Source organism: Ochotona princeps, chromosome 26, assembly GCF_030435755.1.
Source record: "Ochotona princeps isolate mOchPri1 chromosome 26, mOchPri1.hap1, whole genome shotgun sequence".
Lineage (NCBI taxonomy): Eukaryota > Metazoa > Chordata > Mammalia > Lagomorpha > Ochotonidae > Ochotona > Ochotona princeps.
In genome coordinates this window covers 9,374,412-9,400,864 of record NC_080857.1, presented here as the reverse complement: position 1 = coordinate 9,400,864, position 26,453 = coordinate 9,374,412, and the positions used below count along the sequence as shown (strand labels likewise).

The window sequence follows — 26,453 nt, the reverse complement described above, 5'->3', positions numbered from 1 at the left end:
CCACTGGGGCCACCCTTCACTGCTTTCCCAGGCACATGACCAGAGAGCTGGACTGGAAGCGGAGCAGCCCAGACTTGAACCAGCACCAGGAAAGAGGTTTTGAGACGCAACAAGTGCTTAACAGGGAATCAAGTTAGAGGGGAAGAGAAAAACATCTGCCAACTTTGAATGGCTTAGAACACCATTAATGAGGATTGTTCAATATGAAGTGGAAAGCAAAAGCCATATTGGAATGAGGTTTAAACTTGTGAAGTTTGTGGGACACAGAAAGTTTTTGGAAAAATTTCCTTGAAACAGAAAAAAGGTACAGATGTATAACAGGAGAGGGTAGGTTTGTTATAGGAAATGTGGACATACTGAGCATGTGCTAATAGGCTTCGTTGGAGGAGGGCAGCCAAAAAAATCCTTTGGTGTGGAAAACGATTACGATGGACACCAAGACTTAAACCAACGTGCAATTGACCAGGGAAATGCTAAACGATCCTTTCATGGTTGCTATAACATAGTAGTGAAACGTGTCAAGTGTTCGGAAGCAAATGGCTAGGCGCTGGCTCTAATCTGAAATTTTAATGTATTTACAGCTGAGCCTACTCCGTATCTTGAGGGGAAACCTTACTGTAACCTCACCATGATTAGCCCTGCTTCAGCAGCGCTTCACTATCAGGAAGCCTTCCTAGGTACTTAGTAGAATGCATGCATCCTCGGGGTTTGGGAGTTATTACAAGACAGAACTAAGCCAGAAACTCCTACAGGTAAGTATATAGTTTGATTCCATACGCGTGCTTTACTTATCTGAAAGGCTTACAGAGAGAGAGGAAGAGGAGGGAAGAGAGAGCGCGAGCTTCCATTCCCTGGTTCCTTCCCCAGCTGGGCACAACAGCTGGAGCCGGGCCAGACCAAGCCAGAAGCTTTCCTCAGGTCTCTGAAAAGCATCTATACTTAATGAAATGAATACCGAACATACACACACATAAGTAAGAGGACAAAAGGATCAATGGTTAACGAGTCTTACTGTGCAGAAAATGACCATCTTAGCACCGTACCTTACTCTGAGCACTGTGAATGAGCCATCCTTCATTCCAAGGGCAAGATGGATCCCATCCACATTGACAGCGGCACAACGAATCGGTTCTTCCATATTACACCTGGCTATTAATGCATGGTCTACCAAGCTCCAAATCCTGCAACGTTTAATTTTAAAAATGAAAAAGAAAGGTTAATTGGTGCATACTTTTAGAAATGATGACAGTGTAAGATTTTAGTTGAAATAATTTAAGATAAAATAAAAAAAAACACCTTATCTGAAAGGCAAGGTGATAGAGAAAATAAAGAAAAAAACAAAATACAACAGAGGAAGAGAGCAAGAGAGAAAAGAGTTTTCATCTGCTGTTCCCCTCCCCCAATGGTGTAACAGTTGGAGTTGGACCAGGTAAGAACCAGGAGCCAGGAATTTCATCTGGGTCTTCCATGTGAGTGGCAGGGACTCAAGAACTTGAGCCATCATCCACCGCTTCTCAGGAACACCAGCGAGAAGCTGGATAGGAAGGGGAGCAGCCAGGACGTGAACTGGTACCCTGATGTGGAGCGCAGGTGTCAAACAGTGGCCCAACATGCTGTGCCACGCGTTTGCTGCTAGATACTTTAAACAGTCTGCTTTGTGAGAACGGATGCTTATCTATGAAAACAGGACTGTTGTTCATGCTTAAAATGGCAGAGGTTGATGGAATATTTTGTTTTCAAGACAATGTAATGATATCGACTTTTCAAAGTCGTCATTTTAGGTACATGATCTCTAACCTCACCAAAAAGGAAATCTGCACGTGTATATTCTTAACATTAACACAGTCCTTTTCGTTTAGAAGTAACACAGAACAGATGAACTATCAAAAGTCAGAATCCACTCCAGACTACAATGTTAAAAATCCCATCCCCAAATTCTATAATTTGCTAATGCTTAGTGCAATAAGCCAGTCACAAAAGGACAACTATCATGTTCTGTTATAAGGCAACATTTCTGTAAAATACAAAACAAATAGATATATAGGTAAACAAGTATTTATATATATTCTCATAGAAGAACTGTGTAAGGGAGGCTAGCATAGTGGGCAGTGAAGACACACTGCAGGTTACAGCTCTATTTCCAGATAGGAGGACGACTCCCAAAGCATCTGTTAAACACACCTTGACAACATACTAGATGTTCCACCACTGCCAATGTCTACAAGGCCTTGATACGCTTAAAGAATAACGGACTTGTGACTTGCCAAAGGACTATACCATTGAAACAATATGGGGGAAGACGAGGCGGTGGGGAGGATGGGGAGGAAGAAGAGGTGGCCGGGGAATCCCTACAACTACAAAATTACATCATGGAAAATACAAAATACAAAAAAAAGAGAGAAGATAACCAGAAAATACCCACTGCTTAAAACTTAAACATTTACTCTTTTAAATAATTTAGAGGATAAATACAAAATCCTAATGAAGATCAGTTAATATTTTGATGTAAGTCAGAAAAAAATGCTTCACATCAAAATTTGTGGAATGTAGCTGAAATGGCACTTAAGCAGTTTTTAGAAAGTACGTGCATAAATTTTAACCAACACTGTAATTTAGTCAACAGCCACCTACCTCAAGTGCTTAGAAAAGGAACAGCAAAGCAAAGTAGATTTTCTCAATGTTTTATAGCAGTATTCATTTCCAACGATAATTTTTAAAAATCTGATGGTTATGTGACAGGAAAATTGGATTTTGCATAGGAGTTTCATGCCAGGAAATGTGCATATCCTCTTTGCAAAGCCAACAATGTGTATTTCCCCCTGGACATTTTTCTACACACGTAATTAGATCACCTGTGAACACCAGCTGCTGCTTTCCAACCCTCCTCCTCCTCCACCCAGGTGTTTATATTTTTGGGTCTTATTGTGCCCACAAAGACTTATCTGAGAGCAGAACAGAACGCTCCAAGAGGGCATCTTTGTCCTTTTCTTCATTTCCTAGGAAAGCTTCCAGAGTCTGAATGTTCGCAACAATACATCCGGCCCAGCGTGGTAGCCTAATGGCTAAAGTCCTCACTGAATGTGCCAGGATCCCATATGGGTGTTGGTTCTAATCCTGGCTACCCTGTTTCCCATCCAGCTCCCTGCTTCTGGCCTGGGAAAGCAACTGAGCACGGCCCAAAGCCTTGGGACCCTGCACTTGCCAATCCAGCCGCTTGGGAAGTGAGTCAGCTCTCCTCCTCTCTGTATATCTGACTTTCCAATAAAAACAAAAAACTATATATCCACTGAAGACTTCCTGCACTCTGCCACAGGGGTTTGTAAGCCATGGCCCACCAGCCTCAGCAGGCCTCCTGCTGCTTCTTTCTGTACAGTCTGAGCCCTAAGAATAGTTTTTATAGCTTGTAATGATTAAAAAGTATGAAATTCATATTTTATGAGTGAAAAATGTCCCTGTGAGTAGAAAAGTGCCTGAGTGCAATTTTACAAAAATGGCATGTTGGTGTGCTTCTGTATTGCCTCTGTGACGCTCTCTGGAAGCAGAGACGGTGCAAGAAACCCACGAGACACACCGCTTCACCCTGTCTCCCAGGGCACTGCCAAGGGTAGCGATGCAACAGAACTCGGAATTCCCATGGCTGTGTGTCCTAACATATTTTGGCATTTTACCATCTACTGCCAACACCTGCCCGTTATGTTACAGCAAGAAGGAAATTAGGGAAGTGAACTCACAGTGCATTGTTAAGGCACAGTGGCACGAGGGCTGTATTGCTATCAAATGGATGGGAAGGCACTGTGACCTATCGTGCAAGGACACTGTGGCAGTGGTCAGATACAAGCACATATTCATATTATAGTTCATCATGGTATTTCCAATCACGGAAATCAATGGCTAAATAGATTAGAAAATCTGATAGAATATCTCATCATAGCAGAATTCCTTCACATATCGAAACACTAGACGGAGACTACAAAGAAAGAGTTCCGAGTGACTAGTTTGCTAATCAAGCCAAGAAGGAGAGGTGTTTATTAGTGGTGAATGAACCAACCATCCTGGATCGCAGCAGCTGAGGAAGTTTGTCTAGAGAAAGTAGACTCAAAATCATTCATCTTTCAGTGAGAACAACTGCTCTGAAAGTTGAGACTATTTGGAACATGACTGAATTCTGACTGGTTTTCTTTGGAAGTCAGCTATGCCCACTGCTATACCACCACCGCCACCACTGACTGGTTTTCTTTGAACCTTGTTAAGTCAACAGATACTGCCGAGCCCTTGGTTGTTCACTTGAGGCATCAGAGTTTAAGGTGACTGAACTCCGCTGCACAGAATGACAAGCATTTTCAAAAACCCTGACAAAACACCAACTTCTTACAGTTCAAACTGGACTCTGCTAATATGTATTGCGACTGATGGAGGCAAACACAACATGCAAAAAGCTTAAATTTTTGAGAATTGTGTACATGGAAGATTCAGTGAAATTACTTGCAACTCTCACAAAAGGTTGATAAAAAATATAGAAAAAGTTGCTTTAAAAGGGAGAAAAAGAAAATGATACAGAAAAATAGCAAAAATGTGGGCAGTTCATGGAAGCAATTCTAGAGAACAAATAATTTTCATTATGGGGGAAGAACTAAGTACTTTTCTGTCTTGCCTATACAAATAGTTGATGGTTAAATAGTTGAGGAGAAATTACAGAAAGATTATCACTGCCACATGAAAACTGAATGATAAATATCAGAATAACAAAATATGAAACTCTAAGATTGATTTGTCTATCTTGGAAAGGCAGATTTGCAAAGAGAAGGAGAGACAGAGAGAAACATCTTGTATCTGCTGATTCACTCCCCAGGTGGCCACAATGGCTAGACTAAGCCAATCTGAAGCCAGGAGCCAGGAGCTTCTTCCAGGTCTTCCACGGCCTTGGGCCATCCTCTTCACTGCCCTCCCAGGCCACAGGCAGGGAGCTGGATGGGAAGTGGAGCAGCTAGGACATGAACTTGTGCTCATACAGGATGTCAGAATGTCCAGGACTCAGTGAGCCCAAAATTCGAAACTGTTAACAATAGATACAAGCCATGGATTGTCAACAGGATAATCCGTCCCAAAGGGATGAAAAAAAAAATTCCAGGGTAAAAATTCCTAAATGTTGCCATGTGTGTTCTACAATGACATGTAGAACAGATACACAGTTATCTGTGGTATCTATCTAACTTCACAGTCAAGACCACATGAGGCGGGAAATGTCTAAAAATATCAATGGAAAGAGTCGTGGAGAAAAAATTTCAAAACACTAATTTACATACCAATAGATGTTTATATTTTAAAAAGAAATACACATTGCATATCAAACAGGTGCATGTTAACACTCAAACTATTCTAGACAGAAACTGATAATCACATCTCATCAAATCTCTAGATCCAACTATCAGCTTATAAAATATGGGGCATATAGAAAGCATTAAAATACACCACTGGCATGCATTTAGCCAAATGTTCAGATGTAGGAAACTCTAGTGTGAAGACTTAGTTTTCCCAAAAATAAACTTTAGGAAGAAAAAAGAAAAGGAAAGGAACGAGGCTATAAGAATGTAATTAAAAGTCACGTCAACAATTGTAATACTAGACCTTCCTTGGGCCCGGCGGCGTGGCCTAGCGGCTAAAGTCCTCGCCTTGAACGCCCCGGGATCCCATATAGGCGCCGGTTCTAATCCCGGCTGCTCCACTTCCCATCCGCCTCCCTGCTTGTGGCCCGGGAAAGCAGTCGAGGACGGTCCAATGCATTGGGACCTTGCACCTGCGTGGGAGACCTGGAAAAGGTTCCTGGTTCCCGGCATCGGATTGGCGCGCACCGGCCCATTGCGGCTCACTTGGGGAGTGAATCATTGGACGCAAGATCTTGCTCTCTGTCTCTCCTCCTCTCTGTGTATCTGACTTTGTAATAAAATAAATAAATCTTTAAAAAAAAATTACTAGACCTTCCTGGGACCCTAACTCCACACAACCATAAAAACATCTGCGAGATAATCAGAAGGATTCCTGCACTGGCTGGACATTTTACTAGTTACATGAAAGGAATGCTATCTGTTAGCAGTATTACAGCGATACTTAGAGTTATCTTTTAAAGACGTAAACTAACGCATTCATGTGTTGCGTAAGGACAGTTAACAACGGACCACATATACCACGGTCACATTCCTCCACATTGGCACAATCAAACTGCCTCAGGATGCACTTATCAGAAGGCATTCCTTTGTTAAACAACGCACGATTAAATTATGGATGATATGCGGAAAAGGAGCACATGACAAACTGGGAAAACCAGTGGCTAGTAGTTCTCAAACCTTATGAACTTGCTAAATCATAAATTACTGAGTTTCTGATATTAGGCTCCGGAAAAGGCCTGATAATTTGCATTTCTTCCTAGTTGCTAAGTAATGCTGATGCTGCTGGTCCAGAAATCACACATTCAGAACTACTGGTCATAGACAAAGAGCCAACTGCTTTAACATGGAGACAAGACAGGTAGTTTTGCATTGTATTCTAAATCGATTAGAGAAAAAGACCAACACATTAAAGAAGTCCTTGAACAGATCATTTAAAAATATCCTCTAAGAATATAAAAACATATACAAAACTACTCCTCAATGAGTTTTGCTTCTAAAATATTTTTTGTTGTGGCATTACCTAGAACTGGCAATGGTGCAAGCAAACAGGCAGTGCTATTGATGACAGGAGCTGCCTTGGTGTCCGGCATGGAACAGACGCACAGCTAAGACTGTTCAGCGCATATATCCTTTGAACACTGCCAAGAATTTATCATTCACATTTACACATATACAGAATGACTGTTGTATGATGCATGCAACGTATTAAATGTACAAAAGTGTATCTAAATTTCCATCAGTAGATTACTTGAAAAAACTACAGTATATTAATGCACTGCTGTTAAAAAAGCAGAGGAGGGTCCGGTGTGATGGCTCAACTGGCTAATTCTCCCTTTGCATCCACCTGGATCCCATACGGGCACCAGCTCGCGTCAGAAATGCTCTACATCCCGTCCAGCTTCCTGCTTGCGCCCTGGAAAAGCAGCTGAAGATGGCCCAAAGCGGTGGGACCCTGCACTCATGCAGGAGACCAGGAAGGAGTTCCTGGCTTCATCGTTGGCTCAGCTCTGGCTGCTGTGGCCATCTGGGGGAGTGAACCAGCAGATGGAAGACCCCTCTGGTCTTTCCTTTTCTCCATAAATCGACCTTTTCAATAAAAATGAATAATTCTTAATAAAAAAACAGAGGAAACTATGTTCTAGTATCACATCTTAAGAGAAACAAAATTCTATTAATACTTGTCAATTGTATTAATTTTAAGTAACCATTAATTTTTTTTTTTTTTTTTTTTTTTTTTTGGTATCTTAGGAGGTTTATTCCAACGGAGCAGCAACAGGGTAGCAGTGGTGAAGATCAGGAAAGAAGAGGAGAGGAGAGAGAGAGAGAGAGAAGAGAGAGAGAGGAGGAGAGACCAGAGAGAGAGAGAGGAAAGAGAGAAGAGGAGATAAGAGAGAGAGAGGGGAGAGACCAGAGAGCCAGCCGCACCTGGGGGGGCCTTTTGTGTAGGGGGCGGGGATTGGGAGGGATTGAGGCCAGGCCCCCAGGGGATTGGCGCCTGCAAGTAACCATTAATTTGTTAACTTGTTATACCCCAAGATATAAAACTGGAGTCAGGGTATTTACGTTTTGCTTACGTTTAACGGGATAATTCTAGACTAAGCAATTTAGATTTGCATACCTGACGGAGCGATCGTCACTTCCAGTCACGGCCAGAGGTTTAGTAGGATGGACAGCAAGTGCCCAAAGTTCACCTTCACAGTGCCCTTGCATAATCAGGAAAGGTTTATTTCTTTCATGTACCACAATCTCAAAAATTTCACTGTCCTGCGTTCCAACTAGGATGTGGTCACCTCGCCAACAAACACTCCTCACTGACAAACCTGGTAAAAATGAATTGCATTTAGTATCAATGCTGTAGGAAGCAATGTGGATCTTCCCAAATGGAAATCAATGTTTGCATCTGTTAATGTCTCAGGTGAAGGCCCGCACCCACACCCTAATCTTCACTGTTGTCCCTGTGGAGTAACATTTCCTCACTTTAATACACCTAACTCCTATTCCTCCTTCTTGTTGGAGGCCAGCCACGTTCAGACTGCCTCCTCCAGGCCCCGGTGCACATACAGACTGCATCAAGCACCATAGAGCAACCTTTGTAAAATGGTGTGTTATTTTTCTCTTGCGCTAATTTAACTTTTCAGTTGTGCATATTTGATTTTTTTAATCTTCTCATAAAATCATTGTGACTTTGACCTTTTTCTTCATGTGCCACAATTCATTTTGTATTGTTAAGGACATCGGCATTACTTCTGTCTCTTGTGTATAACACAGCTATAAAAAGATATTGCGTAGCTCACAGTGTTCTTGGGAATACTAACAAGCAAAACATATCAAACTAGTTTGTGAGTTTTAACGTCTAATATGTTCAGCAAACCTAATGAAAACAGAATTACAGTAATTACGTGCCATTTTATACATCTTAACTCATTTAATCCTATGAGATATTCATTAGCCTCAGTTTATTGAATTTACAAGAATACTGTCTAGACACAGACCTAGTTATCCTCAGTTCTACTCTTACACTACAATATCAAAGTAAATACATTAATTTATACAGCAAAAGACCATTTTATTATGTTAATTATTTTTAAGAGCTTGCAAACAAATGCCCTCCGATTGCTGATGCCTTTGGATAAAGGAAAAAACAAATATGCAAATATTTAAAATCAGTCTGAACAAAAGTTCCTGCAACCTTCAGCATCATAAAAGCTGATTTGCCGAACAATTATATTTAACATTCTAATAGTAAAATATTTTCAAAATGCAAAGTTACCAGGCTGCCTGCCACATCTCTCTGCACGGCTCATTACACAGGCATCGGTCATAAGGCAGAACTTTTGTCACAGCATTGAATCTAAACCCTGTTGGTCAAGTAACTCAAAGGATTTCAACTGAATGTGCACAGCAGGAAAAGCTAATGTACATCTTACAATCACTGAAAGAAACAGACCATCTTCTATACATTTAGAATTTCCCTGGTAATGAGAAATTTGTTTTTCTATTACCTTTGTATCCCTGGTCTGTTTCCCTGAGATCAATCACAGTAATAGGTTTAAAAGTTAAATCCCAAAGACGGATGCAGCCATCTCTGCCACCAGTAGCAAAGCCTTCCTCACAAGCATTCATGCTAAAAATGCCTGCCTGCGGAAGAAAATGAAACAATTTAACAATGTATATGCAGGTAGAACTCATTTAACACATTTTATGACATACGAATAAACCAATGCATCAACAGGCCAACATGGCAGGGCAGGTTAAGATGTCATCTGCAATGTTGGCATTCTGTATGGGAGCAGGTTTGAGCTCCAAGTGCTCTACTTCTGACCCAGCTCCCTGTCAATGCACCTAGGGAGGCAGAAGACGGCCCCGTACTCAGGCTCCTGCTGTCCATGTGGGAGACCAGGATGGAGTTCCAGGTTCCTGACTTCAGCCTGAGCCCACCATTGTGGCCAGTTAGGTAGTGACCAACGGCTGGACAGTCCATCTCACTCACTCACTGTTGCCCTGCCTTTCAACACATTTAAAAAATGCTATGTGTAGGTAGAAACTCATTTAACAATATAATGGAATAAACAAATACATCTGAAAATACAAAATAAAATCTAGAAATAAATCCATACAGGCTTGACACAAACCCAAGATGATATCTAATTACACGGACATAAAAGAAAATAAGCCTTTTAATTTATATAAAAATTCATTATATATGAGCAGACTCAAAATTCCAAATGTAGAAAATAAGAGATGCGGCTTTTAAGCAAGTTGTAGCAACACTCCAGCCTGCTGTGACACCATATGATCCCATTTGGATGCTAGTTTGTGCCCCAGCTGTTGGGCTTCCGGTCCAGCTCCCTGCTTTAAGTGCCAGGGCGAGCAGTGGAAGATGATCCAAGGGCTTTGGTTCCTGCCACCCCGTGGGGGACCTGAGTGGAGTTCTAGACTCCTGGTCACAGCCGTTTGGGGAGCGAGCCAGAGACGGATGACCTGACTGTGTCTATCTTTGCAATCCTGCCTTTCAAGTAAAATTTTAAAACCTTAAAGATGAACTTCTTTATTGATAAAATATACAAATAGGTTGCATAAATATTTGCCAAAAGGCTTACATACCTAGCACATAAAATGAACAAAGAAAAATAGCTACCATTAGGGGAAACAAAAAAGCAAAAGTTAAGTCAAACAGTTGTATTAATAGGAAAGGAATCTAAGTGGTTAATGAATTGAAGAATTCTCAGAAACAGGAGAAGCTCACCAAAGATAAAGTTCAAATAAGATACAATTTCCCACCTGGAAGATTAGCTGAATTGTACAATATTGGTCAGATCTTAAGCTGACGACAATGAGGAGAAAAACAGTAGTTTTAAATGCTGATGTGAGGGCCCTGCAACGTGGCCTAGCGGCTAAAGTTCTCACCTTGAACACCCCGGGATCCCATATGGGCGCCAGTTCTAATCCCGGCAGCTCCACTTCCCATCCACCTCCCTGCTTGTGGCCTGGGAAAGCAGTTGAGGACGGCCCAATGCTTTGGGACGCTGCACCCGCGTGGGAGACCTGGAAGAGGTTCCTGGTTCCTGGCATCGGATTGGCGCGCACCGGCCCGTTGCGGCTCACTTGTGAATCATCAGATGGAAGATCTTCCTCTCTGTCTCTCCTCCTCTCTGTATATCTGACTTTGTAATAAAAATAAATCTTTAAAAAAAAATGCTGATGTGAGAATGTAAATCACATCAATTTTATTGGGCAAAAAATTCTTATTTCTGGCTTTCAGATGTTTTGTTTAAGGCAAGGATCTTATTGCAAGCAATGTGGCAGCTCTGGAGGAGACCCAAGCGCTAAAATACTTAAAAAAAAAATCACTCCAGAATTTCTCTCCAGAAGGTAAACAATAAAAAAAAAAAATTTAAATCTAAAATAGAAATATTCACTCTAAACATTTTCTGATCTGACACTGACGTGCATGGAAACTTCATTAGGTACAAAATTAAAGGATTTATCTTTCAATCAATGGGATAATTTTTTTCTAGACCTGTACCCAATGTCCCACTGATAAATAAGCCTCAAGAACACTAACTTTACTTTACTATGGTCATCTAGATTTCTTTTAGGTGTAAACAATCTGTTTTTCAACTCCCCTCTAAGACATCATGCTAGTGCAGTTAACAAGATACTAGTTATACCATTTTAATAATCCATGTCAAATGCATGTTTCTCTGAAATAAACAAAAACCAAAAAATGGATAATTCAATTAGAACAACATTTCATAAGCAGTTGAACCCATTAGAAATGGTATGGTATGTTATACAAGCTGTTCAAAGACAAGAAGCGGTTAACATCTCAAAGTGTTTGAGATACTTAAATCCACTTACAGTATGGGCTCCTTGTATTGTCCGCGTAAGATTGATTCCTTTCCAAACATAGATGTCTCCGTTGAGCGCACCAGAATACGTTAACTCATCCCTTGCACAGGCCAGGCACAATATTGTCTGAAGGTCACCCGTCTTGCCAAAGACACCTCGTTTTGGGGTCAGAGCGTTTCCACACAAACTCCAGAACTAAAAAATACACAGATAATCAAATGTTCACAGAATACTTGTTAATTAAAGGAAAATATTCTGAGGCTATGCTAGAGCAGGTGAGATTTATCTAAGAAAATGCCATATTATATGATAAAATTCAATTCTCTTCTCATCCTAGTATTATCAAAAGCTATGTTACAGTAAGTAAGTCACAGATTTCAATCCTAATCTGTAAAAATAAAGTGAATTAGGTTATTTTTAAAAATATTCATTTTTCCCTGCAGTTTCTGAAAGCAACTACATAAAATTTAGGATTAAAAATTTGGGAACCAGATAGCAATGGAAACATAAATAAGAAAAAGAATGAAATTTAATATTAAAACTGGTGGAGACAGGAAAGCAAGTGGGGTAGGGGAATGGCTAGTATGTTATTTCTGGTTGCTAGTTTCAAAGCCAAGCGATTCCTTCATGGAAAGATTGAAATAAGACAGATTTCCATCTAGAATGATTTACTTATTCTTGGGACAAGACAGGGAAAGCAAGTATGAATTATAACCAAGGATTTTGCTGGTTTCAGGTGAATTTTCGTTATTTGCAGAGGGAGAGGGAAAAAAGGAAAACCAGGAATGTATGCATTAAACAGTTCTACATGGAGAAATTAGGCAAAGGGATTCAATTCAAATGTACAGTAAGTGAAATGTCCTTTAAAATAATGTAGTTATTTATGGCTTAAAACCTCAAAACTCAAAGAACTATGAATCACGATATTCAACCATTAAAATTAAGATTAATTTAATGAATGAGCCATGAAGGGTTTTAAGCTTAAAATTTTAGTAATTTCAGTGGTGGAGTAGGCTAAGCCTCAACCTTTGACACCAGCATTCTGTATGGGCGCTGGTTCGTGTCCTGGCTACTCCACATCCCATCCAGCTCCCAGTACCTTGATGTGCTTTACGCCACAGCTGACAAGTTTGTTTGGCTGGTACAAATCCCAAGAAATATCAAATATCTGCAAGCAAACAAGAGTCATGGTTATAAAACTTTTTTTTGAAAATCTTTTAAGAATGCTGTCCAAAAGAACAAATGATTCCAAGCTATCATAAATAATCAGAAATGCACACTTTAAACAAAATTTATAATAATATGAAATGAAAATATAGCTGTTTTTATGAAGCAGGTAGCTCAGCATAATTTAACACTTCTATTTTTTTAAAAGCATTTAAATTAAAAAGGAATTATTTTAAATAACAGGAACAGCTCAACAAAAGCAGAGAATAATCATGTTTGAGTAATTTCTACAGGGGAGTGTTTCTTAAGATTATATAAAACACTTAGACAGGGCCCGGCGCAGTGGCCTAGCAGCTAAAGTCCTTGCCTTGAAAGCCCCGGGATCCCATATGGGCGCCGGTTCTAATCCCGGCAGCTCCACTTCCCATCCAGCTCCCTGCTTGTGGCCTGGGAAAGCAGTCGAGGATGGCCCAAAGCTTTGGGACCCTGCACCCGCGTGGGAGACCCTGAAGAGGTTCCTGGTTCCCGGCATCGGATTGGCGCGCACCGGCCCATTGCGGCTCACTTGGGGAGTGAATCATCGGACGGAAGATCTTCCTCTCTGTCTCTCCTCCTCTGTGTATATCTGGCTGTAATAAAATGAATAAATCTTTAAAAAAAAAAAACACGTAGACAGCAAAAACATGGGTGTTTCAGTCTATCATGCAGAACAAAAAAGATCCAAACATTCACTTCATGTTCTTATTCTTTAGTTCTCTTATTGTTTATGGAAGAAAATTAATTTCTAAATTTTAAATGACCAAGTATTTAATTAATTCCAGTTTTTTAAAGTAAGAAAAAATTTTCTAAATCTCCTTGGTAGCACTTTAAATAATCGATGCATTTATTAAATTCAAAGTACTAACACAGGAAGTGCTCTGCTGCTCTGAGTGCGTTGCAAGTGGTCTATAATTTGAGAGGCAAGGTTACAGAGACGACACCAGAAAGGAGGACTTCCATTCAACGGTTCACTGCCCAACTGTCTGCAACAATCGGATTAGGCCAGGGGCTCAATCTGGGCCTCCCAGCATGGCTGGCGGGGACCCAGCTCCTTGAGCATCATCACTATCTCCCAGGTCCTCAAGAACAGGAAGTGGGAGCTAGGGGGCAGAGCCCAGGCACTGAACGCAGGAAGTGAGTATGGGACACAAATGTTTAAACAGGCATCTTGACTACTCAACTGTATGCCCACTCCCAATTACACGTAATATCTCACGTAAATTGTATCTGAGAAAACTGAAAACCAATTATATTCTCCAAAATGCAAATGTGCAAGATTTTCAACGTATCTTTTCCAGATTAAAAAAGTTTCCACAAAAAAGAATCACTAACTATGCCTCAGTGCTGTTCCGGGTTAGATTCATCACATACGTGTGTGCATGTGTGCACATGTACAAATTAGATATTTACAAGAATTTATGATAAAATGTTTTTATCTATGAGCATAAAAGCAAAACATTTAATTTCAACACTGACTACAAAGTCTTTATATTATATTAGCTTACATAGCTTTAAGTAAAAATGTATGTTTCAACAAATTTCTGAAATAAAAACATTAGGCTTCCAAAATTTAATGGTGATATTTAAATTCACACAGGCAACATAACTTTTACTATAGTGCACAAGCAATGAATTCACAATAAGTAAAACTAACAGACCCCAAGTACAAGCCATCCAATTCAAACTGAGATTTGAATAAAGGATACTGGTATATGAATGAACAAACTCATCAAATGATACACATTAAATGTATATGCAGTCCTTACAGGTTAATTTTAAATTCAATAAAACTGTCAAGAGAAAAATGCATAATACTTGTTGAAGTAAACACTGGCTTAAAAGTTCCGTGCTGAGGCTAGAGTTGCACATAGTACAACTGTGAAGCCACCAATTGTGACCTCCACATCCCACATCCAAATTCTGGGTTGAGTCCTGCAGGGTTGCTAGCTTCTGGCCTGCTCCTGCTGATGCCACTGGGAAGGCAGCAGAGAATGGCTCGAGTACTTGGTCCCCTGCCACTTCAGCCTGACCCAGACCTGGCAGCTGCAGTCATTTGGGATGATGATACAGAGGATGGAAGATATCTCTCAAATGGTCTTAAAAAAATTCATGCTAACACTATACATGTGGAATCAGTAAGTCCTATAACAGATACGTGCGCTAAGATCAGTATTTACAATTACGCATTTAAAAAATTTTTAAGTAGCTTCATTGAGCTTTAAGTCCAGTAAACATACAATTCACTTACAGTGTACGATCCAACAGTTCTTGGTGTGCTCACAGAATTGTACAATCAACACTACAAAAGGTTTTAGAGCATTTTCATCACCCAAGAAACTCAGTAGCCCCTTAACTAGTCTGATCTTTCATAACTGTACATTTTTTCTAAAATAAATGATGCAATCTAATTATCCACAATTGTAGTGGCAGTTAAAAAACACACAAGAATGAAAATCCCTAACCCTCCCCTGGCCCCATCCGTTACTCATTAGAAAGCACCACCGTGAATACTCACTCTATCTGTGTGACCAGGAGCCATAGATAACAATTTTCCCCTTTTCCAATCCCAAACACAAACTGTATTCTTTGAGTCAAGTCCAACCGAAACCAAACGCTGCATTACATCCAGGAGAAAATGAAAAGGCAAAAAAAAAAAAAAAAAAAAATCAAATTATACATGGCAAATAAATTTTATTTGTGGATTTATAAACATCAACATGTACACATTGTATTTTAGAGATCTCACAGAAAAAGGTTAGACGTATTTCATCCTAACACTTCAACAAATGTATAGCTATTTATAATAAAACAGATTGTCAGTTCAAGTAAGAATGACAAAATATACTTATCTCCTTCCTGCCCCAACCAAACAGCAACAAAAACATCAAGAGATTACTGAAGATCCCCAGGAAAAATTAGTGAACCTTCTAATATTTGCAAAATATTATATAATGTATAATCATGTGCCAAAACTCATAGGTAAATAGAAGCATAGAACTGACAACTCTAAAAATTTGATTTTTTTTCACTCTAAACTATCAGAAGCAACCATAACTTAGATTTTATGAAGTATGAGGAATGTACTTCATAAATTATGATTGTATTTTTGAGATAAAATATCAATTAAATTTCCCATCCACCTACCCCTTCTCTCACTATAAAGTTTCAGTCTCTGTGTGATGTAAATTTGTGTAACTAGCCTTTTTCAGGTCCTAATTATCCTCAGTAAGCTGACTGATGCCAGGATCTGGATGGGGATTCACTTCATCTAGAGGAAAACCTCTGGGAAAAGAACACTCCAGCATTGCCACAAGCTGGGAAACTCATTACAGGATAAATCTTAAACGATTACTTAAAATTTCAAACCTAGTTAAAAATGCAAAAAATGCACACTCTATCTTGATTTCCCATAAACATTTTAGACATAAAACAGACATGTTCTCTTACATATAATCCTAAGGAATTGTCTCATTGACATCATTTCAGAGCCAATCTGAATTTCATCTTAAATTGTAGCCATTCCTTACACTTTAACTGTACTTAGAAGTGGATGAATTCTTGTTGAAATGTGAAGAACCACTTCCTAAGTTACACCCTCCACAGACAGTAGAGCTGCGGAGGGTGACTGGCCTGGGGTCCCACTCTGGCTCTACTTACTGGCTGTGCAACCTGGGGCTGGTTATTTAACCTCCCTGCCTCAGTTTCTTTATCTGTAACACAGAGATAATCACAGTATCTATTGCACAGGGTTACTGTGAGGCTGGAAGGACACAACGCAGGCTGGGCACAAGGCTGGGACTTAGCATGAGCTCAGTATCTTGCAGGTGTGTTTTCATAAGCTTGGAATTTTAAGTAGCATGTTCTCTTGAAGATTTCTGTAGATAAAAATTCATACATCCAAGACTTAATATGTTTAAAATAGTTTTTAAATTAAAGGTTTTCAAGAACTAAAAGCTTGGAGCAGGAGTTCTCCTGGGATGGATGAAAGAAATTCCTCAGCAATGCAATACATCACACTTAGAAAGGACAACTTCAAGGCTGGGAAGAAAGCTATTGAAAGTCATAAGATAGCTATTAAAATAGCTTGAATTCATGAAATTGTATGTTTCATAGTACTTTCTAATCTTGTGAAATAAAGACTGCGTATTATTCTGTTTCTTTTAAAAAGAAGAGACTTGAAAGGTAATAGCAACAAAGGGACATTAAGTTTCTATCACAGTTTTAGAGTGATATCAACTTAGAAATGCATTTTTAGAAGAGGATCCAGTAAGGTCCCTTACAGCTCAGTTCTCAAAGTCATCTCTGGTTGGAAAGGTACAATCATTGCTGCTACCCAAAGAAGCCATGCCTCAGAGGAACGTATAAAACATCCACTGACTATGGGGGGAGGGTTTGGGGAGCGGTGAGGAGAATCCCAGTACCTATGAAACTGTGTCACATAATACAATGTAATTAATGAATAATAATAATAAAAAAAATCCACTGACTACAGCTGTTTCTGTAAAATCTAATCTCCAAAACCGATTTTAGGTCTTAGAACGGAGACAACTAATTTTTTTTCCCTGAAAATTAGGATGATTTTAAGGTTTAATTTTAATACAAAACTTTGAAAGCCTATGAATTAACCACATCTGCAAAAAACAACTTCTCTAAAATCTGCCAAGATCAGTAAAATTATACTTCAACACAACAAATGGCTAAATACTAAAATGAAATAGACACGATTCAGCTGAATGGTACCTTATAGCCATTTTAAGGTATATAGCAGCCGGTCCTGTATACAAACTAAAATTGAAATGTCAATGAGCAAATCATAGGTTGTGGTTAAGAACTTGTTTTTTGTTTTTTGTTTTTTTTAACATACTGGTTACGCAAAACCATGTCAATTCCATAATGTTACAAATTGCTGTTAATGTTATATTGGGACTCTTAATTGACTGGGATGATATTCTACCAGCTCTAACTTCAGACCAGAAATGGTCTCCCCAAGAAACTGTTCAACCCATCTGGACAATAAGTAGCTGGACTCTATGCTTGGTATACGTTTGCAAGGAAAGAATCTTGATTGAATTTGAACTGTAATACTGCATCAAGGTGGAGGAATCCGCCAGGGGGAGGGGCGTGGGGAGGGGTGGGGGGATTCCCAGAGCCTATGAAACTGTCACATAATGCATAATAATTAATAAAAAACGAAAAGTAAAAAAAAAAACAACTTCTCACCACTCATAAAACATGTTCTGGTTTTAACAACTTCCATGAAAAAAGTAAACAAAAAATAGCAGAAAAGCCTTTGTCTTGTCTTCTTAAAAAGCAATGTCTAGAAGTAGGAGATACTCTGCAAACAGATTAGTCAGTGAAGTGATTATTACATCTTTTGTCTTGACACTTTATCTTGTATAAAAACGATTCATAGAAATTATCTTTTCAATTACATTTTCAATAGGATTTTGATCAATAATCTACAAAGAAACCAAAAACTAAAATACAAACAGGTCTCCTCAGAAAGGCAATTTTCCCAAGACATCTTCTATCTATCCTACCAAAATACCCCAGCTGGCAAGTTATGAGTGAAATTATATATAAAATTAAAAGCAGGTCATAGCTCAGTCCTCAGCATTTGTCTGGCTTTCAAGGTTTCTTAAAAGGATGCAATAAAAATTTCTGTTGCTCTTTTCTTTAATATATATAAATCAACCACCCACTTCATCTAGCCTCCTTCACTACTGGATAAATATATCATCTGCTTTCCCATCTACTCTTTACAGGTTTATAGTAATTTCTAATACTACATTATTTTCAAAAACGTTATTCAAAAAAGTTGCCACCTACCTGTCCATCTAGGTCGAATGCTAAGCAAGCTATGCCATGCGTATGAACATCTTTTAGGACTGATACAGTCTGCACAGTGTACGAATCCCAAACACAGATGTAAGGCTCTTTCCCAACTTGTCCCGTTGCCACCAATACTCGTTCAGGATGCAGTGCAAGGCTGCAAAACAAATAGTAAGATACCACTGCATGTAGTGAAGTAAGCCCCGAAGACAAATAGCATACTTTCTCATGTGTCACAGTCAACACAGAATAAAACACAAACAAAACAACCCCACAGGAACGCAATGAGCATCTTGAGATTTGATTGCTTTTTTTTATCCATTGTTTGTACCCTTGTGGAATTGCTATTTCTAACTTGTGGAGGATTATAGTTAGTGGTGCATTGAGGACGTGATTGTAGAGTGGATGGAAATTATGCCTTTCGCAAAAAATCAGAAAGAAGGAAGGAAGGAAGGGGAAGGAGGAGGGTGAGTGAGAGGAAGACAAAATGAGAGGGAGAGTGAGAGGAAGCAATGGTCACTGTCTAAGAACTGTACCCACAACACACACGAAATCTTTTCATATCAATGAAAACTGCTTATAGGACTTTATCTTATTTGGTATCCACAACCTATGTGAATGTGAACATTATACTTGATTATTCACTTTACATAAGTTGGACTTCAAACATTTCTGTAAAATGTATGCTAAGGTTATCATCTTTGTCTTTGTGAAACAGTGATACACCAACTATACCCTCCAGACTCCCCAGAACACATGCAAACATTGCAGGAAACAGCCTCACAAGCTATCAGCTGCACCACAGGAACGAATTAACAGCTTACCACAAGTCATCTCCTCCTGCATTCACTGCTAAAGCCCTCTCCTTCCACCTTACTGTTCTTGAATACAGCTAGACCAAATTTTAACATCTCAAAATAGTACTTAGTAGCACTCTTACTATAACGTTAACATTTAAAGTACAATTTCATTTTAAGAAACTGAAAGGTCACATGGAATTGACACTAAGTAACCTAGGAGCCTTTAAAAATACGATCCAGTTGGTAACAGTGCATGTGAAAAAGGCAGAGAACAAATACAAACTTCTGCTAAGTTTTTCTAAAAGCAGATTCAGAATATCATTGTACATATGAAAAAAGTCACTAAGGAGGAAGTGAAAGGGGGAAGGAGGATATTAACTCAAAGGGTTGATGTACAATGTAATCCATTGCTTATACCCTTGTGGAATTGTAGTCTATTTCTAACTTGTTGAGGATTACAGTTAGGGAAGGACTCCTGGGCTTCTAGATTATGCAATAGGAGGGCTGGGTGATATTCATCAAACCAGAGAACGCGGATTGAGTCACCAATGGGAAAAGAGGAGTGGAGATTCAAAGTTGGTTCAGCAGATGAAAATTAACAAATAGCAGAAAGGACAAAAGTCTCTTCTTATGGATTCATCTCAACAGAAAAACCTGATAAACTCCAAACCCCTTTCACAATAAAGGCAAACACACACACACACACACACTGCACAGCAGGAATTGAGGAAAACCTCAAACTGATCAAGGACATTTACAAAACCCACAGCTAACAATACATGTAGGGATGCAAGCCTGAACGCTGAAGTCAGGATATCGGCTTTTCATCTGCTATGATGCAGGACAAGCAGACCAGAGAGTGAAGCAGGAAGTGAATCTATACTCTCGATAACATGAACTTACATACAGAAAATCTTAGAGTCCACAAAGAAACAGAACACAGCAAATCTGCAGAATATATGATGAATATCAACTGCATAGATTCACAAAGAACAATCAAAATTAAATCAAGAAAATCCCAATTATACTCTCCTCCAAACGAATAAACCACGTGGAAATAAATGTAACAAAGATTTTCACACAGAAAACTACAAAACCATGCTGAAAGACATTTTTACATAAATGGAAAGACATCTCCCATTCTAGGGTGGGAAGAATGCAATATGCTTAAGCTGGCAGAGTGTCCTAAATTAATCTACAGAGTCAATACAAGTCACATGGAAAGAGTTTTCTTGCAGAAACTGGCAAGCGTATTTTAAAATTCAGGGAGACTCAGAACAGCCAAGACAGGTGGATAAAGCAAAGGTGGAAATCTGCACTTTTCAAGCGTAAGAGTTATTGGTCACAGCAATCAAGACTGTGTTTCTGGCCTTATGATAGAGATGAAGGACTTGGGACACTTCTGATTTTTCCAGGCACATAAACAGGAAGCTGGATCAGAAGAGGAACAGCTGGGACTCGAACCAGCCCCCAGAGGGGATGCAGATGACGCAGGCAGCAGTCCCATGTGCTGTGCCACATCACAACACTGACCCCAGAAATCTGTGAATTTAATCAATACTTTCCAGAAACCAGCTTCCGGATTGATTTTGTTTTGGTATTTGCCTTAATCTCAGCTTTCTGTGTGTCCCTCCTTTGTTTGTATTTCAGTTTATCTTAAGAAACTGGAAGAATATGCTGAACTCCTAAAGGCTTACTTGAGGCCTGCCTTTTCATGTACATGAATTTAATGCTACACATTTCCCTTAGAAGCCTGCTCTAGCTGAATTTCACAAGTTTTCATTTTCTTCTAATTCAAAATAATTCCTCATTTTCCTTGTTTTGTGTTACTGAATTTTATTTTGAGTTCCGTTATAATCAGAGAATGTACCCTTTATTTCAATTCTTTTAAATGTGTTGTATATGACCTATGTTGGTAAATGTTCCAGTTTTTTTTAAAGATTTTTTTTTTTAATTAGAAAGAGTTACAGAGACAGGGATAGACAGATCTTCCACCCACTGCTTCAGATCTGAACTGGGGCTTGAAGTAGTACCCATATGGGATGCTGGCACGGCCAACAAAGGCTTCACCTACTACCCCACATCACTGGCCCCTCCAATGACTTCAAACTATGCACCTGGTCATTACTGACCACAGTGTTTGCTGTGAGTCACAAAGTGCTTTCTCCGACTCAGAGTTTCAAGTCTTTTCCAGCAAACCAAGAAACATTGAATATGTGATTTACTTGCTTGTAACGTCATTAAAACATACTCTACACTGTATTATTTTTTCTATGCTGATGTGACCAAATACCATAAATTTAGTATTTTAAAACAGCACAGCTTTGTTATTTCACAGTCAGACAGGAATGACAATCTGGTTACATTGTGGCTCAGCTCTGTCCTCTGCTTATAGTCTCACAAGTCCACACTCGAGCTGTAAATACAGATCTATTCCTTTCTGGAGTGTCTGTGTGTGAATCAGCTTCCAAGCTCACTCACAATGTTAGCAAATTCAGCTCCTTCCGGTTAAGGACTGAGCACTGTGTGTATAAAGCTCGCCCCCACCGTCAGCAGGGAACTGCCTGGCTTCCTCTGGTCACGGGCAGTCCTCATCAAGTGGCCATCTTCATCTTCAGCTGGCAACGGCACACCGAGCCCTCAAGTTGGGACTCTCTTTTGCTCCCGTCTTTTCATTGGGCTGGATAAAATTGTTTTTAAGGGCTCACAGACTGGATTGGCCCCAACTGGGTGAATCAAGATAGCCTCTACCTAAAGGTCCACCTTAATTGAAACAAGTCACTTTTCTAAGGTTTAACTTCCCAAATTCACAGGTTCCAGAGATGTGCATACGTTACTGTAGAGATCCAGAAACTGTATTCTTGATATCCATTCTTGTATTTTTCAGTTTTAAATATTCTATTTATCTAGCTTTTTTTTTGCTAAAATTTCTACTGTTTTGCATATTTCAAGAATGTCTTCCTTTAGATCAATGATATTCAAGCATAACAAATGCTTTAAATTCTTGGATGATTCTAACACCCCAGTCATCTCGGCACCGACAATCGTCATCTTTCCTAAGTTATTTTTTTTAAAGATTTATTATTATTACAAAGTCAGATATACAGGGAAGAGGAGAGACAGAGAAGATGATCTTCCATCCGATGTTTCACTCCCCAAGTGAGCCACAACGGCCGGTGCGCGCCGATCCGAAGCCAGGAACCAGGAACCTCTTCCAGGTCTCCCATGTGGGTGCAGGGTCCCAATGCCTTGGGCCGTCCTTGACTGCTTTCCCAGGCCACAAGCAGGGAGGTGGATGGGAAGTGGAGCTGCCGGGATTACAACTGGTGCCCATATGGGATCCCAGGGCGTTCAACACGAGGACTTTAGCCACTAGGCCACGCCGCCGGGCCCTCTTTCCTAAGTTATTGAGATCTCCTAATGCTTGGTTGTTTCTGGTAATTTCACATTTTGGAAATTCAAGATGCTATATGATGGGCTCTAACTCCTATTAAGGTCTTACAGAAAATGTTGACATTTTTGTGCAGCTGGTAAGCCGTCTAATTAGGTTTAAGGCAAATGCCCCAAGTTTCCATCCGTGGTTCCCTTCACCACACCCACACATACCACAGGGAGAAAGCTGCAACTTCAGTGGCTGAAGCTCAGTTCCAGGCGGCTGGATGCGTGGACAGCACAGCAGTGAGTCAGGGATATCCAATATGGGCTTACACTCACTTCCTGAGCACCAGGCACTCCAATCCCTCCTCTTCATTTCCCAAGGACCCCCTTCTCTCTCTTTTTTTTTAAAGATTTATTTATTTTTTTATTTTTATTACAAAGTCAGATATACTGAGAGGAGGAGAGAGAGAGAGAAAGTGGAGCTGCCGGGATTAGAACCAGCGGCCATATGGGATCAAGGCGAGGACCTTAGCTACTAGGCCACGCCGCCGAGCCCAAGGACCCCGTTCTCTTGCACTATGGTTAGAAGCTGAGGATATGACAATGTCACTGGCTCTGCTTAAAATCCTTTTGTTTACATTTAAAAATTTCTATTTTTTAATTTTGTTTATGTAGGAGACTGCACACACACACACACACACACACACACACAGGTTCACTGCCTAAGTGCCTGCATCAGCCAGAGCTGGAGCTAAGCTGGACCTGGAAGCCTGGGCCTCAACCTGGGTCTTGCAGGCAGACTTAACCACTAGAGTCAGACCTACCATCTCCCACAGGACACAACCTGCGCATCTTGGTTCGATTGGTACCTGCCACTGTAAATACAAAATTTCTCTTAAAGTCAGTAGAAAAACTAGGGGAGATACTTTGAAATGCAGAAGATTGCATTTCTCAGGGCAGCCATTTAGCCTATCCTTCCAGACGCCTGCTCACACCTAGGTACCTGGGCTCAGTGCCTGCCTCCAGCTTCCTGCGGCCTGCTGCTGGAAACCTGGATGGGGCTCTCGATCCTGGCAGCCACTCTGGGCATTCGGGAGAGGTACCCACAAGCGGGAGCTCTGGCTCAGATTTTTTAAAACGGAAAGAAACCATCATCCCTACCGAGAACACTCGGTTTCGCCTCAAACTCTGTTTTGGTGATCTCGTCCAAGACATTCGCTACTGCCGCATTTGATGTCAGTGGCTCTCTTCCTCTACTTTTATTAACTTGAATTCTGCCATGAGTTAACTTTTTTCCTCCCCTATTCCTTAATTTAACCTGCCATTTGCTTATATCAGTTTGTATGCCTCGATTTTTTTTTTAAGGATTTACTTACTTTTTTCATTGGAAAGTTAGATTTACAGAGGAGAGACCGAGAGGAAGATCGTTCATCTGCTGGTTCACTCCCCAAGTGGCCTCAATGGCTGGAGCTCAGCTGATCTGGAGCCAGGAGCTTATTCGGGGTCTCCCCCGAGGGTGCAGGGTCCCAAGGACTTGGGCTGTCCTCTACACCTTCCCAGGCTACAAAGCAGGGAGCTGGATGGGCAGAGCAGCAGCTGGGACAGGAAGCATGGGATCCCAGCACATGCACGTCAAGGACTTTAACCACTAAATCCTCACACCGGGTCACTCCTAGATATTTCAAAGGGAAACTAAATTTTCTTTAAAAGACAGTAAATACTTTTGTAGTTTTTGTCACCACTACTCGACCTGGTTGTTGTAACACCGAATCAGCCACGGATCACACACATTCTCAGTGGGGCATTATCATCAGAGGAAAATCCTGGTACAGATATACATGCAGCACAAGAAGTGATACAGTGTATCTGTGGTATTAAATATTAATAGAATACATACCTAGAAGGGTCCCTTAGGAGAACAATAAGGAAAAAGCCATTGCAAAACACAGATGTACGTAAACAGTCATGTCTGCTTTCCAATAGAACCTCAGTTACAAAAACAGGTGGTAGGCCAGATTTGGGCTGCATTTCTCTGGTTGCTAACATTTATTTCACTCTGTGGTAGTGGTGGGCAATCATTTGATCTGACTCTGCCAAGGCAACTCTAGGCGGAATGCAAAATTCAGTAATCAGCAGATTGATTTTGAAGCTGACAACTTTGGATGACCTGTCAATGATATTTGAAGTACTCAAACGATCCTTCACAGAATTAAAAGATCCCCTATACTGCTCTATAGGTTAAAAATCAATATTATCATTTATTTAACAATTCAAATTGTTCCATGTTTTAGAGGGTCTTGAATCAGCTTCCATATTCAACAAACTACCATCTCTTTTTGAGCACTTACTTTGTTGTATCACAAAATATTTCAGTAATCTTCCTACCCCAGTTCCACGATCACCTACTTCTCAATGAAGCCCTAGTTCCTCTTGTTAGAGAATATTTAAAGAATAAGACCTGGGACCTCACATGATAACCTAAGGTCCTCACCTTACATGCCCCAGGATCCCACATGGGCACCAGTTCATGTCCCCGCATGCTCCACTTCCTATCCAGCTCCCTGTGTGTGCCCTGGGAAAGCAGTTAAGTGGGGAACAGTCATTTGGCACAATGATGATTATATTGCTTGGGACACCTGCTTTACGTATCAGAGGCTGGGTTCAGGTTCTGGGGCCTCTCTCCACTCCAGCTGCAGCTAATTTGCACCCTGGGCAGCAGCAGATGATGGCTCAGTTGGTGAATCCTTGCTGTATCATAGTGGCCTGGATAGAGTTCCTAGCTCCTAGCTTTGGCCTGGCCCAGACATAGATGTTGTGCCTATTTGGGGAGTGAACCAGTAGGATGAAATCTGTCTTTTTGCCCTTAAAATAAAAAATAAAAAATATCAAGTAAATGGGAACATATGTGTAGCTTATATGCAAATACTAGTCTTTATAAGGGAATTGGGCATCTACAGGTTTTAGTCCCAGAGGATCTTGGATTCAAACCTCCAGGGATACCAAGGGTTGATATATTCTGTATTCAGAGACTCACTCTGCCTCTATCTATACATTAAAAAAAAAAAAAAAAATGAAAGCTCGGGGCTGGTCACATGGTACTGGTATCCCATATTGGGCTGGTCCTAAGCTCCACTTCCAATCCAGCTCCCCGCTCTCGGTCTGAAAAGCAGCGGAGGATGGCTCAAGCCCTAGGATCACTTCATCCAAGTGGCAAACCCAGAGAAAGTTCCAGGACCCTGGCTTCAGCTTGGTTCAATTCCAGCCACTGCAGCCTTTTGGGGAGTGAACCAGTAAATGAAAGATCTCTGTCTCTAATTCTGTTTTTCAAGTAATAGTAAAAATAACTCAAAAGATTGCAGCTCTCATCTCTGATTCTAATACAGAAATAAGATATTCTCTTTTCCTTATTTATAACCTGTGCATCCAAGAATGAGAGACTGGGCTCTCACAGCTTATGCTCTATTTATTTTCTTAATTTGGGTATACACACGGACATTTCAAAATTGCTGGCCCTGGAAGAAGTAATTTTTTATGAAGTGTAGAGTTCTTTGTCTTTATCCCTACTGTATCCAGTTAAAACTTTTTTCCCACCTTTTTAGTTATTCATATTAGCTGCTCTCTACACAGCAAAATAGGAGGAAAGAGCTTGGGAAAACGCCATTTGGGATTGCTTTCTATTTCATAGTTTTGCAGTTTTTGTAGTTTTTAATGATGCCCTGGC

The 26,453-nt window shown here is 40.2% G+C and overlaps 1 protein-coding gene across 1 annotated transcript in view; it reads right to left on the bottom strand.

The window, feature by feature from the left end:
• The window catches only part of EML5 (EMAP like 5), a 101,499-nt gene that overhangs the window by 60,223 nt on the left and 14,823 nt on the right, over positions 1 to 26,453 (bottom strand). Inside the window, exons 2-8 of the mRNA XM_058655352.1 lie at positions 18,552 to 18,711; positions 15,238 to 15,336; positions 12,616 to 12,684; positions 11,526 to 11,711; positions 9,167 to 9,302; positions 7,783 to 7,984; positions 1,044 to 1,181 (exon numbers count right to left, since the gene is read on the bottom strand). Of these exons, the coding sequence (XP_058511335.1) occupies positions 1,044 to 1,181; positions 7,783 to 7,984; positions 9,167 to 9,302; positions 11,526 to 11,711; positions 12,616 to 12,684; positions 15,238 to 15,336; positions 18,552 to 18,711 (990 nt within the window). The remainder of the gene's footprint in view (positions 1 to 1,043; positions 1,182 to 7,782; positions 7,985 to 9,166; positions 9,303 to 11,525; positions 11,712 to 12,615; positions 12,685 to 15,237; positions 15,337 to 18,551; positions 18,712 to 26,453) is intronic.